This window comes from Pararge aegeria, chromosome 19 (genome assembly GCF_905163445.1).
Source record: "Pararge aegeria chromosome 19, ilParAegt1.1, whole genome shotgun sequence".
NCBI classification, from domain to species: domain Eukaryota; kingdom Metazoa; phylum Arthropoda; class Insecta; order Lepidoptera; family Nymphalidae; genus Pararge; species Pararge aegeria.
Genome location: NC_053198.1, coordinates 4244897 through 4264377, shown reverse-complemented (window position 1 = coordinate 4264377; position 19481 = coordinate 4244897). Strand labels below are relative to the sequence as shown.

Below are 19481 nucleotides of genomic sequence, written 5' to 3'. Positions count from 1 at the left end.
CTGTAAATTTGCGCATATGCCCGATACTTACCAGTTAATAAAGCTACTTAATAGGTGTCCATTTAAATGAAAGTCAGTTGTGACGTAGAATCGGCAGAATATCCTATGAAATAAATTAGAGAATAATAACAAAACAAAAAGTGACATAATTATTTAAAATAATAAACATTTTGTAAATAAAATTCAAACATTACATAAGTGATTATTTTTATTAAAACAGCTAGTATGCTTTGTACTTAACAGTTGCTAAACAAATTCATAATACTAACCAGTAAAACTTAAATTGTAAAAAATGCTAATTATTTTATTGCGTTTAACGAATCCATAGTAATTTTTTTTTTCAATATTATTATGTCTCTGCCTATTGATACGCGAAAACAACTCCTCGATTGCGAGCGAGCAAACTGTTAACAAAACATCGCGAATTGTACACATGACTGAAACTTTGTATTGACTGAGACGGCGTTGGTCTGTTTAGCAAAGTATAGTTTACTAAAATAGCCTGCGTTTGCTTGAGCGTGCAAATTTACGACCAATCACAAGTCCCGCTGGTTTAAGCTAGCCTTTGGACACTAGAGGAACGCAGTATTGCACACCGGCGTGGATTCAGGTTCAACACATTGGTTTCGCCGAAAATGTAGGTAGCGACGAAATAAAATCTATCTTATTCTATTAATATTTTTGTCTTCCAGAGTCCTCACAAATGTTTCATTATCAAGAACGGTATACGCATAATTTCTATAAGTGTAGAGGCTTTCAAGTTTCGCCTGTGTATCGACTGTACGGATTTTGAACATGACTGGTGGAACCCTCTCGATACCAGATTCTTCTGTCAAGTCAGCGTAGTAGTCATCCTGAAAACATAGTTTATATATCGTATCGTACGGAATAGAAAATATTGGTGCTGATTTTGCTGTTGGTACATAAATCTCTGAACTAAAACAAACTGATATGCCCAAAAAAAGGGCGTCGTCTTTTTGGAATTCAGTTTGAAAGTGTTATTGGCCGTTGAAGTTTTGAGATGGAAACGGAAATACTTCTTATCGATGATCGAACCTATGGCGACTGACAAATGGCGGGATAACCGATTTATTCAATAAATGGCACTCTGTTGTGCAGAATCGATACGGTGCAAATCAAGTGTATATATTTGCGATCGCCAATTCATCAACCTCGCGTGGCGGCTAGGTTATAATCTTAATAGGACGATGGGGAAGTGGTGCCAAAAATCTGTGGGTGAAGGTGCCGAGACTTGGAAATTGAAAGCGAAGCTACTCTATGAACTTCAATGCTAGGAAGAGGTATGCTTGGAATTTCTTTCAAATGCAATTAAGTTATTCTAAAAGCTAATACCATGCTTGTAAATTAGGTATTTGAAGATATAAAAGTACTGTATTCAAGGACGAGGCGAGTATCTAAGATCCGCATACTGTCTTAAGCATGAGCTGAATCGAGTCGTACCTTATAGAAGATTGATAAAATTGGCAGGTCATTCAAAAATGTATAAAGTAAGTTGTTCCAAAATTGTAGGAATGTTACCTCCTTTTCAGCTAGGAAGTGGATATCGGATAACGGTCGTCCTTTTGACCTGATGAGCTCAGCACGCCTGTTCCACTCTTCCATCATCTCCTCCTGAGGAGGCAGCGTGAAGTTGCCCTTCACCAACGCCGTGGCGTAGCGGGACTGGGAAATGGAAACTAGTTTATCATAAGCCTCATATCTGTTTCTCTCTCACATATAAACAGAGACCTACTGCAGTTGATGTGAGAATGCCGGGACGACACGAAAAATCTTCAGTAGTGTAAAGGTACAGGTAGAAAACGACGTGATTTCTGAATAAATTCCTATCTACTCCTTTAGCAAACCATTGCAGGGCATAAGTACAAGGTCAAGGTCTAGGTCTTTTTCCTGCCTTCTGGAAAAGCTTTATGGCTACCTCTGACCCTTGGGCAGGACGGAGACATACATTTAGGCCTACCTTTCACCAATTAATTTTCACTAGGCAACTCATATAACCTAACTTGTCTATGGTTCTTGCCACAAGGTGTGGTATTTTGTGTTTGTATTATCATATTTTTAATTTTTAGTATGGATTTAAGGTTAATATAAAAAACGGAATTTATATTATTTTGATCTGTAAAGTGTCCGTTTACGAGTCCCCTTACCGATTCGCCGAATCGATGTCATAACATTAGACGGTGCCTAACGTCGTAAAGTATAGACAAGAGTTCGTGGCATTAGGCATCTGACTGTTTAGTCGAAAGAGAGCTATTGTCATTAAACTGACCAAGTTTGATATAACGCAACAGGATTCCAAGGACTCACCTGTGCATCCAAAGCAACAACCAGACAGGCTCGCACGGTGAGTCCCATCACCACCATAGTGGGCTGGCGGATATTCACCATGTACTTGTATAGCGGCGTGACGCTGCGTGGGCTTAAATCCAGGCCGCAGCTCTTGTCCAAGAATGGATAGTCATATTGGAAACCTACAAATAAATACAAATAAGAATTCTTTATTCATCTACCTACGTCTATTGGTCATACATATAAATTTATATTATTTTGAGGTGAAGGGCCCCCAAAAAACTTTGTCTGTTTATTATTAAGCCACTTTATCGCCACATCGTCCAATCTCAAATGGACCATGCTTGCCGCTTTCAGTACCGACCGCTAGCAGTTTTATGTTGGACTGCGTTACGCGAATGATTAAATCGTAAGTCAAACAAACAAAAACATTACGACAAAAAATATACTACGACAATAATGTTATGGATACTAAAATGCCTGTTGAATATTATTATGATTATGATTATTATGATAATATACATAATTACTTAGAATATACAGACCCGAAAAACATTCATGTTCATCACACAAACATTTTCCAGTTGTTGGAGTCTTGGTTTCAGAAAGCAGGCTCGCTGCCCGCTGCGGCAATCGGCCTTTACAATAAGAAATTACTCAAACAAACTCGTGTGAATTCAAAATAAGACAATCAGTGTTTTACTACTTTTTAGCGGTTACCATTTTACCACCATTTAGATCAGTCAGAAAAAATCAAGAAAGCATCTTGTTTTTGTGTGTTATATTCCTGGAAATGTAAAACAATTTTTCAGTTCTACTATATAAATAGTTCTATAATTTTAGAAGAACTATTTACCAACCCTAAATTATTATTTAAAAAATACTTAGTGATACTTCAAAGCCTCTGGCATATTAGCTTTCTCGGATGAATTCTATTGTACAATAACCTACTCACCAGTACAATAAATGACGTCATCAATATCCTCATAAGTGCCATCTTTGAATAAAACGCCGGTAGCGTTAAACTCTTCTATATCCGGTTTCCTTATATAATGTTTGGGGAAGACTTCCCTGAACTTTATTCTGGAGTGATGGCTATGTACTAGGGCTTTGGAGTGATATGCCACGTCGATGGCGATGTCCATGCCGGATGGACCGGCACCAACTATAAGTACCCGACGGTCTTTGTAAACCTCAGGCTCTCTGTAGTCATGACTGTGTATAATTGTACCTGAAATATTAATGATTTGTAGAACTCCAAAAATCATTTATTTTTATATTCTATTTAGTAGTTCGCCATTCGCGCCCAAAAGTCAATTGTATCCTCCTTGACGAAGTGTGTGCGGGTGTTTATGGCACAGATTAATGATTAGTTGTCTATGGTTTACCAATTAGTTTTCTATTACAAACAACAATGGAACATTGCCTTTTTGATTGTATGGCTCTGTAACGTATCAGAGTTAGAATAAGAAAATCCGATAGCTGGGTTTAAGTAAGATTTAAAGTCGAAGGTTTTCAGGTTAATCGTAGTCCAGGATGGTAGCCGAGGTCGCTACTCACTAAGTATCACATGTTTACTACTTTTGCTTCGCTTTCAGAGCAGACCCAATCAGTTGCATAATGCACCGATTCTTATATCTCATTTTTAATATTTTACGAATTTAAAAATTCGTTACATATGTTTGCATCTTTAACATAACAATGCTTGAACTAAAAATCTAAGTATTTAACTTCTTTCCGCATAGACGTTTGTGCTTATGAAACACCTGGTATTCTCCTATGCAAAGGCAAAGCAGTAACCTTCGATAAAATATAATAACTTACCTGTAAAGAGTTCTTCATTTGGGATGGTCGGATAATTTGGTTTGCTGTAATGCCCCGTGCCAACAATCACGAAGTCAAACTCGTCTTCAAACTCCTCGCCAGTCAGTACATTTTGATATTTCACTTTCCACATGTTTTGTACTCGAGAAACTAATATTACGTTATGTAGGAACTGAGAAACAATTTTATGTGAATTAGTTATGTTAGATTAAATCCTTTACCACAATAGGAATTCTTTTATTTTAATGTAATAGGGATAGACTTGTGAATTAGGACATCCCACAACAATACGATACTGTTTAGAAAGCATATTTAGGTCGTTTAATTGTTTTGTTTAATAATCTACTGAGCAGAAAATTATAAAGAATATTGCGCCGGGTTGTCAAAATCTAATACTCACAGGCTAGTTAAATTTGCACAAAACTCTGGGAAGAAGTTGATGTGATGTGAAGAACATTACGATTTGGCCAATGATAATCATTGGCCACATCATAATGTCAGGGTAATCTTTTATGCTTATATTCATTTACCTTTATATGCCTTGCTAAATCGAAATGTTTCACATACTCCTGTATGTATTTGTAATATATTTTCCAACTGGGGAATGAGGGCATGTCATCTGGTACAGGAAAACCTCGCAGTTCCATCGTAGGCTTTGGGAGATTCGTCCTGGAAATAGGGAAAAGGTTAAAGAAAATAATCATCGCGAAAATAATAAACAACGCCGTTTTAGACTATGTATGGAGCATTGTTGTAGTCAAGTCCACAGTAGTGACATAAAACTACAAGGTGTAGTCATTTGACCAGAGATGCGTTCGCTTCAGAGTTCTCGTCAATCTTCAAAACTACGTATATTTATGTAAGCGTCCTCACTCAGCGGGCTATTGAGACATATATTCTAAGAGTTTCTTTATGTGATGTTAAAAGACGTAAGGTAATAGGCAGGAGTAGCACAGAGAACGCTGCTGTCTGTTCAACTTTATATTCCTATAGTCGCCTCGTACGAAACCCGCTAGAAGCGGAGTGGTGGTATCAAATGTATTCTAATCTTCCGTCACCACACGATACACAGGATAGTTAAATTCAATTAAGATGAACCATGACCAGTACAAGAAAATGGTTCTTTATTAATTCTGGAGCTTTTTCGTTTCATATCAATGTAGGTATCTCGTAAGAACATTCAAGAAGCAATTTGGCTTTCATGCATTTTCTTTTGAGTGCATGAACACCTCACGTAGCTGATAGCAAGTTTGCGGTATCTTATCGGAACAGTTATAGATAACGGAAAAATAACAAAGTTTACAACGGGTTTACAATGTCGGGTCATATCGCTTATCGAAATGTCAAACAATCTTGATATTATGAAGAACTATAAAACAATATTGGCGCCTATTAATCAGCTGTTCCTCTGGAATTGACACGAATGAAGATGGTACTTTCTTCGCGAAGTTCTTTTACCTATCTACCTACACAACAGATTCCACCTATATAACGTAACGGGGTCGCATGGCGCTGGACTGGTGACCAGGAGGACATCAAGAAAGCTGGCATGACAATCCTATCAAAGACCTGAGCCTAATATTGGCCGATTCGATAATGATGACTTAAAATAAATCAAGGTCAGCTTTTAACCGAAGTCCGAGATTATGGCCTACATTCGCCATGTCGAATTTCGTCTCCGATTTGGTTGGATCAGTTTCGCATGGATTTCGTTTAGGCTGTCTTCTTCAAATATAATTGTAATCGACAGGCCGTTACTTCGAACCCCGTGTAACTGAGTATTTTTCCTGCAGGGCTAGCACGCGCGGGAGATAAAAATTATATCCCCCGATTATATACCCTGAAGAGGGATATAATTAACGTGCCCGTACTGCTAAGACACTGGAACATGGAGTGGAAGAAGTTTTCCCCGTTTATTAATACACATATATTATTTGGATACTATTTCCACTTGTGCGCCAGTGCTCTGATAGTTGATAAAGCTGTGGGAGAAGATACATTTATATCCTTTCCCCGGGGATATAATTGTCGCCAGCCCATGCTAGCCAGGCTGCAAATTATTAGCTGAGAGTAACACTGGTGGGTCTAAAGCCTCTGTTCTTCAATTTTGGTTTAGGTTACTGAAATTAAATGTTGCTGTTTTAATGAAACTTTGGATGCAACCCTGAAGTACTGCTTCGTGCAGCCCAAGCACCGATCCACTAGCGTCCAAACTTCACCCTTTAGATACATGTTTAATATTAACGAAACTTACGAAACGAAACGCAGTCACTACTTTAGAATATGTACCAACTACCAGCGAGTAGAGAGCTGTACCAGCGATCATCAGTTCATCGACAGATATCGTGTGCTCCGCCCAATTAAGATTACTAATCCTTTTTGGTAAATGGTTCACCATTGGCAAGCCATTACCCGCCCATTAAAGGGCACGAGTCTCAGAATAAGGAGGGTTAAGGCCGTACTGGACCATTGCGAATTGGTAGACTTAACACACCTTTGAAAACATTATGGAGAACTCTCAGGTAGAGATTAAAAAACAAATGCACTCAAAAGTTCGAAAAGTTAGAGGCCGGGGATCGACCCTTTCTGGTTACTTACCTCAAATGTTTATACATGCTGGTGTGTAGGGGAAGGCCATTCTCGTCAGTGCCAACCCTGGGGTCGTACCGCCACGTGCCACCAACGTAGCGCGTACCCTCCAGCACCGTGAAGCTGATGCCTTCATCCTGCAGGTACCTGGCAGAGGTCAGACCAGCTAGCCCGGCGCCGATGATGCATACACGTGGATTTGGTATCTTTTTCTGTTAAGATAACTTTAGTAACTAAACTTATTAAGATTCCACGGCTTAAGCTGTAGCCTAATAAAATAGTAGTTCTTATAAATTTTTATCTTTATTTCATAATTTACACAATAAATCGGGTTCTTTTGAACCTCGGGATCCACAGCCACAGCTCATTCGATCGAGGCGGCGAATGTGCCATGTCTATGGATTCAGTTTTAGAACGTGGCTAGTCTGTAACACTGAGCAAATCTTATATTAAGGCTAGTCGCGGCACGCGTAAGTAAAGTGAACTAATTTTAAAATATGATATAGTTACGCATTACAAAATTAAAAAAAAAATGAGTATGGGCAGTAAAACAACTGCCATTGTGGCTACTTGGGAAGGGCATCATGGGGCAGAAGCAGTTTATAAGTACATCACTTCATTGCATTGTCTTCCGATCCCGATGACATTTCTGCATACATTTTGCCTTGTATGCTTGGGTCAGTGGAAGGATTCCTTTTCTTCCCCTTATGTACCTACTGCATGTTATGAGATTTTTAATTTGTACGAAAGTACCTAGATTTTAATAATTATTTTAATAAATTATGTTATTCTATAACATAATGTTATTTATTTCTAGTGTCTACGGAACCTCTTATGCGGAAATTGTTTGTATCAGCAAATTCAAGTTCAGAAGTCAACTAGTCATATCAATTGCTTATTCTGTTCTGTTTAAGGCTTGCGGCATATGCTCGTTTTTTGAATTAGATTTTCAAATTTGTTTTCCGTATTCGGATATCCAAATGTATAGAATCAATATAAAATGCATAAATTGCCGCATATATCCATTTTCTTCGAACTGAATAAATTTCCTATTTACGTTTCGAATGCTAGCCCGCGAGTTCGCGGGTAAGAAATTCGGAAAAAACATTATGACGGCATACGGAATGCAGTGCTTGCATACATTTTGCTTGTGCTTTCGCACCCGTTCGGAAATATCCATTCTCAACCGCGCCCGGCCCGCTTACGACGTCGCGTCGGCGGTCGTATATTTGATATTTGTAACGCATAGAGTTGCAACACGATCGTTGTCATGTCAGAAATAAAATAATTTGTCTGGGTGTGCTCGTAACTCTGCTCTCTTCAAATAAAATTGACTAAATAGAGTTTTCAGTGGATGCACCCAATACCGACGACGTTTCTTTTTCTACTTAATTTTCAACAGAAATGCAATTTCTAATAAATGGTCATCCTCCATCGTCGTGCGTTCACAACGCTTGTACTATCCGTAGAATCGAATAAAATTTGACGAATTTGGAAATCGAATGCGGAAAACGATTGTCTGCGGCAAACCTTATAAGGAATTGATATGAACGCCTCGTGGTCTAAAATTACCGAGGTTAATGTTTTGTTATGCAATAATTAGAATACAGATGAAACAAGACCGATTATTTTAAAAGTAATGAGGTGTAATATTGAGATTTCATCTAGGTTTCATCGTAAATGCGTGATGAATGTTCCCAATAGCTAAGAGCATTAGGACTTGATTTATTTCTATGGTAGAACCATAGACGCAGACTTAGCGAGAAAGTGACATCTATTGTTCCATTGGTTTAGGGAAGAAAGAGACAGCTACTATTTGCTTGAATAATATAAAAATTACCGTACCGTTTAGAGAAAAAAATCTACCATAGACTATAACAGTTAGATAATCCCTATGTGCTATGAACACAGTTTGTATTTTTTATCTATGATGTTTACTTTTGCCAAATCCAAAATTAAAAATGATAATTACTATAATAGACACCTTGTTAAAATACGTAAATTTAAGTAATTCTTTAAAGTTTAACAGCGTAACTTTTACTTAACGACCAATTATTACAACATCTCGAGAAAACCATTAATCTGTGACGTTATCAATAACATAGAGATTCATTTCATTAAAATTCTTACCATTTTCGTCAACTTTTAATGTATACTGTCACTATTCACTACACGCAAAAGAAATTGTTAAACGCGCAATTAAATAAGATACCTACTTACACCTGTAAAGTGTTTTGTATTGTTACGAGAAATATTTACTGCGAACCAATTTGTTTTTATCGAAGCGGTATTCGCTACTGAGATGAGGCGATCATTTTTTCGTATTTTAGGTATAAACAAACTCACGATAGCGGATATCTATTATGTAAATAGGTATCGCGATTGATAAGGAAGTGAATGCGAATATTGAAGGCGTGCTATACGGTCTATATTTATTATTATTCAATTTTAGTTCAGAAACAAAGAGACTACTAAAAACAAGTGAATGAAGCTAAGTCTATGTTCCGGACGATGTGCATATTCGGCCATTACACAGAATGCCTAGGCGAAATTAATAATATAAAGGCCAAATTTATTAGCATTTATATTATTCACTTTGCTTGGCTTTGGCTAAAATATGATAATGCTTTTTTACCATCTGTTCTATTGTTTATTTTAAATCATAGGAAAATATTAAGGAAGAAAATTTGTTCTAATTGCTGAGCAAAGTTTGTCTAGTTACTTAGTGTTATTCAATTCACAGTGTTGTGTTCTTGTTCTTGTTTTTTAAAAAGAAATACTTGAATCACACAGACAAAATAACTCAGACCAGTAAATATGCTTTCATATGCTACAATGCTGCTGACTTATTGCCATTATTGTGATGCCAAAATTGAAATTTACAATGCCTTTGACTAATCATTTCCAATAACACATAAAATGCATGCCCAAGGGTTTGCCTTAATGTTCTAAGAGGTAAAGTCTATCATTCCATACTTGGCTAGGATGGTGCACTGCAATCTAAACCCTTCTCAATCTGAGAGGATATCCTTGCCCTATAATAGCCTGGTAATGGATTGATAATAATGACAATAACCAGCCGAAAAGAGTATATAAATATACCTAAAATGTTGTGTTAAGAGAATTCCCACATTATTGTCCTAGATACCTTGCTAAGATTGGTTGTGGGCATCTTCTTTTCATTTATCTCTTATTATATTTTACTAGCTGACCCGTGCAACTTCGTTGAAATGGTTGGAGCCGATTCCGAGATTCCAATTATATATATACAAGAATGCTCATTTAAATATATAAGATTATTATTGCTATCACCAACTCTGTTTTGTTATGTTGGCAATGCAGCATGCTCTCCAACCATGGAGGCCAAATAATTACAATCTCTCAAACTCCTTTTAACACAATCAATAAATGATTTGTGTTAGGTATTAGTAGCTGATTTTTGTATTATTTTATAACCTGCTTGAGCAATAATTTTTAAAGATCAATGTGCAACAGTGGCGTGCATAGAGTATATGCACACGGTATGCAGATTATATAAAATTCCAAAGTCAAAAATATCTTTATTCAAGTAGGCCCATAGGTGGCACTTTTGATGCCTACATAAGAATTACACATTTGTAACCTTAAAACTAAATCTACGAGGGTTCCAAACGCATCCTGGTCTAAGAAGAAGCCCACAACAAACTTAGCCAAGTGTTTATTTTTGTTATCACCATCTCACAATGTCATTTAAAATTTTTAGAAGAGCAACCTGGTTAGAGCAATAATTTACACCCAAGCTTCTTTATCGATTACCTAGTCCTTTATACTATAATAGGACTTCTATAAGCTTAAGTTTAGTACTAACTTTGAACTTTTTAAAGAGACATCTCCAAATGATAAAAGTCTCTAGTACAATTTATAAAAAACTTAATTATAGGCATTGTAAGAGTTTAAAAAAGCCTACCTTTAAGTATTTATAACTTGCACTGGATTAATACAACTCATTTTATTTCAACTGCATACCCTGTACATACTCCAATGCACACCACTAATGTTCAATATGTTAAATTAATTGCCCAGTTAATGAATATTTGGCGACTGAAAAGTCAACCCTAAATGTGTTATCCTAATTGTTTGCAAAATTATATTGGTTGAGCATTAAAAAATAATGTAATGTTCTATAAAAATTAAATTTTAATTAGGTATTAACCACTGATGCCTGAACTAAGTATTAATATATAGTACTTGTATAGTTATCAGCACTCTTCCCTTCACATTAAATAATTTATTGTACATTAACACAACATGAAATAACTAATTTTAATATTTAAATAAAAAAAATAAAAAACGTTTTAAGTAGTAAGTTTTAGGAGGTAATATTTGAATGTTACCAGTAAAATTAATTTGGGCTTATTAATTGTTTAAGTATAGGGTTTGTCTTTTAATATAACGGAAATTACAAATACTCCCTTAAAATAAGATGTGAGTTTAAAATATACCTCTGACTTTAACACTTAGTACACAAACCTTACTATTTAAATTGTAATAATAAATTATTAGCTTTAATAATATTATAAAGAGGTAGGCCATCTTTTGTTTGTTTCTTCCCAATAGGCTGCGGAACTACTCGACCGATTTTAACAATGTTTTATACCCCAAGCTAAATAATCCTGAAGAAACAATTTTTTTTTTCATTAGCGATTCTTAAGAAAACCAATTGCAATAACGTAACGTAAAGTCGTTTTGCCTGTTTCATTCATTATTTTGCGTGCGCTGTAAAAGCTATTGATGATACATAAAAGTTATGTACTACATGATTAAAGTACACAAAATCCCTGGCAAAACTGACGTTTCCGCGAAATTTGTATTAAACCGTAATTGATGCCAAGTCGCGGGCGGGCATCTAGCTAGTTCTTAAATAATATAATCAAATTGATTTATTACTGTTCAATAAATAATAAAATATTGTCTCAACTATTTCAAATAGAAAAAAAATCTAGGTATTCTACACACATTTCTTAGTCTAGTCAAAATCATGATTTAAAATATAAATACCTTATTAATTTTAGATGAAAAGGCACAGTTTATATTCATCAACAAGACACAAAGAATAACACTATAAAATAAATTCATTTTTAAAACAATAAAATAAAAATTAATAAAAATTCTATTCACTACGCTCCTTACAATTCTAATTCACACCCGATCACAGATAAAACAGAGGCCCTTGGTGCCTGTGTTATCGCTTGTATCATATAATTTGACCTGCGAAGGTATCACACATAATATATACACTGTTCGTACGCATCGTTTGCCCGTGACTTTGTGAGACGTTATCCTCTACAGAGATTTTTAGGGTTCGCTAGAACTCGTGAGTGAAGAAAGCTTGATCTCTGCCATATAAATGAGATGGGATGAGAAACCTAAAATACTACCTACCACAACTCATCTATATGATGAGCAAGAGCAAAGGAAAACCAAGCGTTTGGCGAAGATCTACGCTTTAAAACTTCACCAATGGTTTGGAAAAAGCACTATTCACTATTCAGAGCCGCGGCATCAAAAATACAAGTTGCCTTAATGATCGCTGACCTTCGAAAGAAGATGGCACTTTAAGAAGAAGAACGCAAAATGTATATTTATTTTTTATTTTTTTAAAGTTTAGTTAACCCAGCAGATGATGGTTAAGTAGAAAACAGGCGCCTATAATGAAGGCAAACCAAGCAGGGCATGCTAGGAACTCGACTAGCCGCCCCTGCAACTAGCCGCCCTGTGTCCATCAACGTGAGACGTAGGTGTTAAGCCTCATGCGCCTGGAATTACACCGGCAATCACGCCCTTCAGACCGGAACAAAGCATTACAATAATTCTGCAATGTCCGATTTGAATGTCTTACAATGTCTTGACATTAGTGTTAATTTTAGTAGTAGGTTATGTTGGTTGTAAATATATATTTTTTTTGTAATAATTATATTTGAACCTTGAAATCGTGAAAGATAACTACGATTTGTATGGAGTCTAGCGACAATCGTTTCTAGATGGCGCCCAGTGCATATTTCTTCACCAGAATCAGATCTCGAGAGATCACATTCTCTGTTTTCAGTCAGTATAAGTAGTTCAGAGTGTTCGGTACATCAGTATTAATACCAATGTCCAAAGTACAATTCTTCAACAGATCTCCATCCTCGATTAAGGAAGGACTATGGCCAGGCAGCCACACTTATCTCGTCTTTGATTCAGAGATAATTGCAAACAGTACGGAACCGAAATAAAATAATATTTTTTCTTATCACAAACTCTGTTAATAAATCCACAGTAGAGATTGCCTATTGACCTATAATATTTATGGGTAGGTAAAATATTTCGAATGCTAAAAGGGAATTCCGACATAATTGTTACTAATATTGGGTTAGGTTCACATAAATAAAATACAGTATATTTTATTTATTTATATTTATTCCAAATGTTATTATATCTAACTTATATATTTAACTTCCCTACTAATATTATAAATGTGAATCTAAGTTTGGTTGTTACGCTTTCACGCAAAAACTACTTAACCAATCATCACGACACTTTGTACACATATTCCTGAAGGTATTAGAAGTAATGTAGGATGGTTTTTATCCCGAAATTAAGCTCAGTTCTTTTGGGAGAGGGGACAAAAGTGTTTGACGATTTTACACCATAACGCCGTCAAATGATTTTTGTACTTTAGAGTTATAATATCTGTTTAATTTTGCCCAAATTTCGTGTAGATATCAGATCTATATATAGAATGTGATTGGAGATAGAGGTCAGAACTCTTCAGCGGACGGCAGCAAACCCGTCATTTAAGGCTTAGCTATACTAAAAACAAAGTGCTGCCACATGTCTTTCGAAAAACAAAAACAAACGCAGACGAAGTCGCGGGCAACAGCTAGTCATAATATAAATTATTGTGCAGCAATCCGCACTGGGCCAGCGTATTGGACTAAACCCTAACCCTAACCTAAACCCTTCTCATTGTGGGAAGAGACCTGTGTCCTATAGTGGGTCGGTAAAGGGGTAATGTGATGATGATGAGAATAAATTATTGCTCAGCGGTGATAGCTCAGTGGGTAAGGCTTGGGTTTCCGTTTCGGGGGTGGAACTGAATTCGATCCCCAGCACGTATCTCGTACTTTTCGGATTTATACGCGTTTTTAATCTAAGCGATGAAATATCACCTGCTTTAACTGTGTGAGAAAACATCGTAAGGAAACCTGCATGCCTGAGAGTTCTCCATAATGTTTTGAAGGGTGTCTGGAATCTACCAATCTGGAAGCCAGCGTGGACTATGGCTAAAACCCTTCTTATTCGCGGAGGAGACCCGTGTCCTGTAATGTTTTGATGATGATCAGTGGCGTGCGCTTGGTTTCTTACCAGGGTATGCATACAGCAGGAAAATGGCATAAAATGGAAGAAATCCACCTCTTATACAAGCTATATTTCAATTTTAGGGTATGCAGTGCTTTTGTGTATGTATGAAGTGCACGCCACTGATGATGATGATGATGATCATGATAATTTATTGTACACAAAACCAAAACCATTGCACAAAACCAGTAGGTACTAATACCATTAATCTTATATCTTTAAACGAGCAATTCTTGTATATATATATATATATACTAGCTGTTGCCCGCGACTTCGTCTGCGTTTGATTTTGTTTTTAAAGTATTCAGTATCGCTAAGTTTTAAATGAGTATAGTAGTATATATATAACATGTGACTGCCAATTAATTATAGACAAATAATTTGCAATAAAATAAAATTGTGACTATAATTAAAGATCTAAGCTATCCTATCTCTTAAGTTGGACCAGACCGCTCACGGTGAGCCAATTTAATTTTAAATCGGTTAAGTAGTTTAGGAGTCCATCGCGGACAAACATCGTGACAGGAGATTTATATATATTAAGATAATATATTCCTATTAAATCTCGGAATCGGCTCCAACTTTTTCTTCATGAAATTTAGTGTACCTATCTACAGGGGGTTTCGGGGGCGATAAATCGATCTAGCTAGGATTCATTTTTAGAAAATGTTATTTGTGTTTTCCGGTAATAAACGATTTGGTGCAACGAAATTGCACGTGTCAGCTAGTTTTAAATAAATAAATACTAATATTATACAGCTGAAGAGATTTGTCCAACGCGCTGATCTCGGCAACTATAGGTGATCATGACATTGAAAATTATCTTTTTGGGTTGGATATTCCATTTATCGAGGAAGGCTTAATAACATCACGCTGCGACCAAAAGGACAGCATACCATAGTAATTATTTTTGAAGCAGTGGTGCATACTTTGTAAAACAAGAATCACACGATTTGCAACTAATAATAGTTCATAAGGTCCATTTTACTTTGACGATACCGAGTCTAATAATTTATGTAAGAAACTCTCCACACTTGTGAGTGAGCAATTCTGGTACATACTTAGATTATTGTTCTTATAAGTGAGAGGTTTCGGGTTCAATTCTCAGCAAGGGTAATTGAAGAATTTATTATTGAACTACTGACCCGCGCAACTTCGCCTGCATCAAATCGGTTGTTATCGGTTTTAATATCTTTGAAAAAACCTACCAACCTATATTTCTATAGACAATTATTAATTGTTAAGTGCTTTGGAACTCGTTTAGCACGGCACCTTAATAAACTGCGTATTGGACTGTCCACAGTTCTGAGAGTTCATATCGATATATGTCCATATCGATATGGTTCACATTCAGTCCTGCATAGTCCTAGCGCATTCAAAAATGGACTTTATCACCATCCAATATGATGCATTTCAGAGTTGCGTAAGAGATGTGTATGAACATTCGATTATTCACATCAGTGGTCAAGTATTTATCAATTATTAGAAAATTTAATACAGCCAGCTTCTGGCGTCGAGTTATGGCCACATGCCGCGTTGATAAGGTATAATCAAATTGGTATTTGCCCATGTCAATGGCGATCTGTTTGGCACAGGGTAGGTTTGCGTTGTTGCTTCGATTCCCGGATGAGTCAATTTGGAATTTCACATGAAATTTATTATCAGATTTTTCAGTAGGTACATATTTTCCACACCAATTTTAAATGGTTTCTGGGGATGGGTACTGTGTGTTTTACGATCTTCTAGTTTTTTTTTTTCCCATATAGGTTTTTAACAAACTTTAATTAGTGTTAAAAATTTTAAAGTTTGATGAACTCAAAACTATAATATGTAAAGTAACACATATATAAATGCAGATATCTTATACTAATATATAAAGCTCAAGAGTTGATCAAAAGCTTTCGGTTTCATAGATAAGTCTCAAAGACTGTACCTACATAATGTACCTCAAAAGCATGTAAAGTACTATTTCGGTTTTCATTTACACGATATAAAAGAATTTTGGTGAAGCAATAAATACGGGGTCATGACTCTAGTTTTAGAAATGACATTTTCATGATTTCCAATTTCCAATAGTGATCGTTGTTCAATCTTAGTGTTCGATTCAGAAACTTTGACATAAACTCGCCAACCAATCGTAGGTATTGATACAAAACCTTAAAACGTACAATTTGACAGCGATAGCTCATCAGTTGTTTATTCATCACAAATTTTGTATGGAGATGACATGTCGCCGGCTAAAAACCGTCAAGGTTTTTTACTAATAAGGTAGGTGTGATGTCACCAGATACACACACACATTGGCCTGTAGGTACTTAAATCTTCAGAGACGATTCAAACATTGTCTAAGCGATACTTTTTTGTATGGCTGAATAAGCTGATGCGTAAGCGACATTTACGGCCGCAAATATTGACAGTTGGCCATCAATGCAATAAGAACCCGATGTATGTCTTCTTAGCCTTCTTTGGACACAAATAAAATTCAAACTTCAATTCAATAAATTCAGCATGCTTTTGGGCCTTCTTTCCTTCCGCAAGCCTCTCCCGATGACTACGGTCGATTTTTCACACAGAATTCAGAACACAGAAACCGTGTACACGACTAAATTATTAAAGCATCAAAAACCACCCCACTTTAGTAGTGTTTCTCGTGTCACTTCATTCCATTTAGTAGTTAGACAGTTATTATTTTACCTCCAATATTCTACACGGTTACCATCAAATGGGGAAAATGGGAAAAGTTTGTGAGCTAGCATCATTCCGCGGGTTTAACGTGAGACGAGCGAGGGGCATTTTCACTGATTTTGAACACAAGGCACTGTATGCACTAATGGCTGAATCATGAGGGTTCTGTATGCATACGCTGAATGACGTCACAACTGCCGGATCGTTCAGTAAATATTTAACAGGAATATACATCATCCTTATTTATTTTTAACCTATTGTCAGGCCGCGACGGGACCGGAGTCCACGACGCTGGCCAAGTTCTAATTTGTAGCCTTCACACACATTTGAGAACATAGAGAACTCTCAGATAATTTCCACACGATGTTTTCCGCAAGTGGCTTAAAACTAAATAACTTCCAAAAGTTAAAACACCCAAAGTGACGCTGAAGTTTAACGACTAGGCTATCTCTACAAACTGCGTAATATGAACTTCTTATATTCTTAGGTACCTTTATTATCATCAAGTTGTCAAATAAATAATAAGCTTGTGTTCGGGCGGAGTGGTAGGTACATTACGAGGCGGGAGCGCAATTTGTCCGCGTAATGGAAAAATACCAGGAAAATCGCTAGCTGCCTCGCTGGATGGCGCATGGGGACTGCTCGTACGCCTATGTACCTAATATAAAATGAGTAGGTATAAGAAATGAAGCGCCGATAGCGCATTGGGTAGGAGCAGTTTCACTGGGGCTGAGTTCAAATCCCAGCACGCACCTCTTACTTTCTAAGTTATGTGCGTTTTTATTAATTAAAAATATCACTAGCTGCAACGGTGAAGGAAAACATCGAGCAAACCGGCATGCCTGAGAGTTCTACGTAATGTTCTCAAAGGTGTGGAGTCCAATCCGCACTGGTCCAGTGTGGTGGACGTCTTAACCCTTCCTCATTTTGTTCTGTGCACGTTAAGGTGACGCTTTTTAAATCATACTGCACATCCTTATACACGTGTAGCCTGTGGACTAATTTTTCTAAGAAAAGGCTGTACCTTTTCTAGGCTCGACCTCGCGCGCGAATAATGTATTCAGAATGTTGTTGGGGCTTTATTTCAATTGCATTTAATTTAATTTTGTAACCGATGTACTTGTTGAACTGATGTAAAGTTTTTATGGGTAAAGCCTTAAATGAATGATTATTATTATTATTGTGGCAGGAGACCCGTGCTCTGTACTGGGCTGGTAATGTGTTGATGTGATGAGGTATAAAAAACGAAAACAAACATGATCAAAAAAATGTCAATAGGAGAAAAAACGCGAGCCTATTAAATTTTATGATCTTGACGAAGCACTGCAATTTTGGTCAAGCGGTTAGCATGATCAACTACGGTTCACGAGGTCCTCGGTTCGATACCTAGATGGAGCCAAGAATTGTTACGTGTATAAGTTTTAACAAAAAAAAAAATCTCTGTACCCTGTAAAAGTTCAAGCTGTCCATTTCCCCTCCTCGTTAGCGCGGGAGCCCCAGCAATCGGTTGGGGACTTCGGGGGTTGGTAGACGTCCGCGAGGTATACAACGGGTTCCCCGCGTCTAACAAAGCCAACAAGAGGGACATGGCGTGATGGTTTTTAGTTTTGTTATACCCCCTTTAGAAGGAGGAGTCCCAGATAATCCTCCTGCCCAAGGGTCGGAGGTAGCAATAAAGCTTTTCAACCACATAAAAAAAAAGGTTTGCTTAGGTAGGTGTACATCAGCATGTGCTCCGGAGAGTACGCTAAGCCGTCGTCGGTTGCGGTTTTTTTTGGCCCTTCATTTTGGCATTATGGTTCCTCTATCAGGTTTAATACGAATAGAAAGAAGTTTTTTGGGTATGGAACACTCCAAAAACCTTTCCTATCCGTGTTGTTGTAACACGCCCCTATTGAACAGGAATTTTTCTATTGTACCCAGTGGCGTGCACTGGGTTTCTTACCAAGGTATGCACACAGCAGGAAAATTGCATAAAATGGCAAAAATCCTCCTATGTATCAATTTTAGGGTATGCAGTGCTTTTGTGCATGTATGAAGTGCAGGTAATTGTGCACCAACTTTTCACTTTATGCGGTGTGGTGCCAGCAGCTCAGAATACCTGCTGGTGTCACCAGCCTTCCTCTTCCCGTGAGTGTGGTACGAGGAGACTAAGAGAATATAACAGAGAACTGCCCAGCGTGGTGATTATGATCAAACCCCTAGTTCTGGAGAGGTCTTAGTCCAGCAGTGGACGGCTATTAATGACGCACTTTTCTCCGAGACCAATTTTTCTTCGGAATACTTTGCTATTTTATAAACACAGGTGTTATTTTCGAGCTATTTAGTCTTGGCTGTTTTTTTTTTATTGGTTTGGCACTGAGTTCACCCGCTAACATCTTAGATTGCATCATCACTTAGGTACCACTAGGTGAAATTGCAGTCAAGAGCTAATCTGTAGTGGAAAAAAAAAATGGATAGAAGCCGGCGTTACTTTGCGGAATTCCTTGATAGGTATATTATGAAAATTATATTCCATGATATATTGTTAACACTTACTAATTATTTACTGCAAAATTAAAAATCTTCTGAGGATTCTCCGGTTTCGGAGCAAAACGGGCGTAGAGGGTACATTGCCGGAGATCTGTTTGGTGTCGAGTATAAGGTTTCAAGAAATTATAAATTACACCATACAGATTCTTTTACTTTTCGCGAGT

General features: G+C 37.0%; 1 protein-coding gene across 2 annotated transcripts; it reads right to left on the bottom strand.

Moving 5' to 3' along the window:
• Nucleotides 1-195: 195 nt before the first annotated feature.
• LOC120632015 (senecionine N-oxygenase-like) lies at nucleotides 196-11968 on the bottom strand. Of its 2 annotated transcripts, none has more exons than XM_039901763.1 (8): nucleotides 11758-11968; nucleotides 6730-6932; nucleotides 4662-4800; nucleotides 4132-4303; nucleotides 3263-3538; nucleotides 2326-2489; nucleotides 1540-1683; nucleotides 196-854 (listed from the first exon to the last, which is right to left on the bottom strand). In XM_039901763.1, the coding sequence occupies exons 1-8, from the start codon at nucleotides 11833-11835 to the stop codon at nucleotides 660-662; spliced, it is 1371 nt and encodes a 456-aa protein (XP_039757697.1). In that variant the 5' UTR covers nucleotides 11836-11968; the 3' UTR covers nucleotides 196-659. The 2 variants fall into 2 exon arrangements, with proteins under 2 accessions (XP_039757697.1, XP_039757698.1); XM_039901764.1 differs by lacking the exon at nucleotides 11758-11968 and adding an exon at nucleotides 8851-9155.
• Between the last annotated feature and the right edge of the window lie 7513 nt (nucleotides 11969-19481).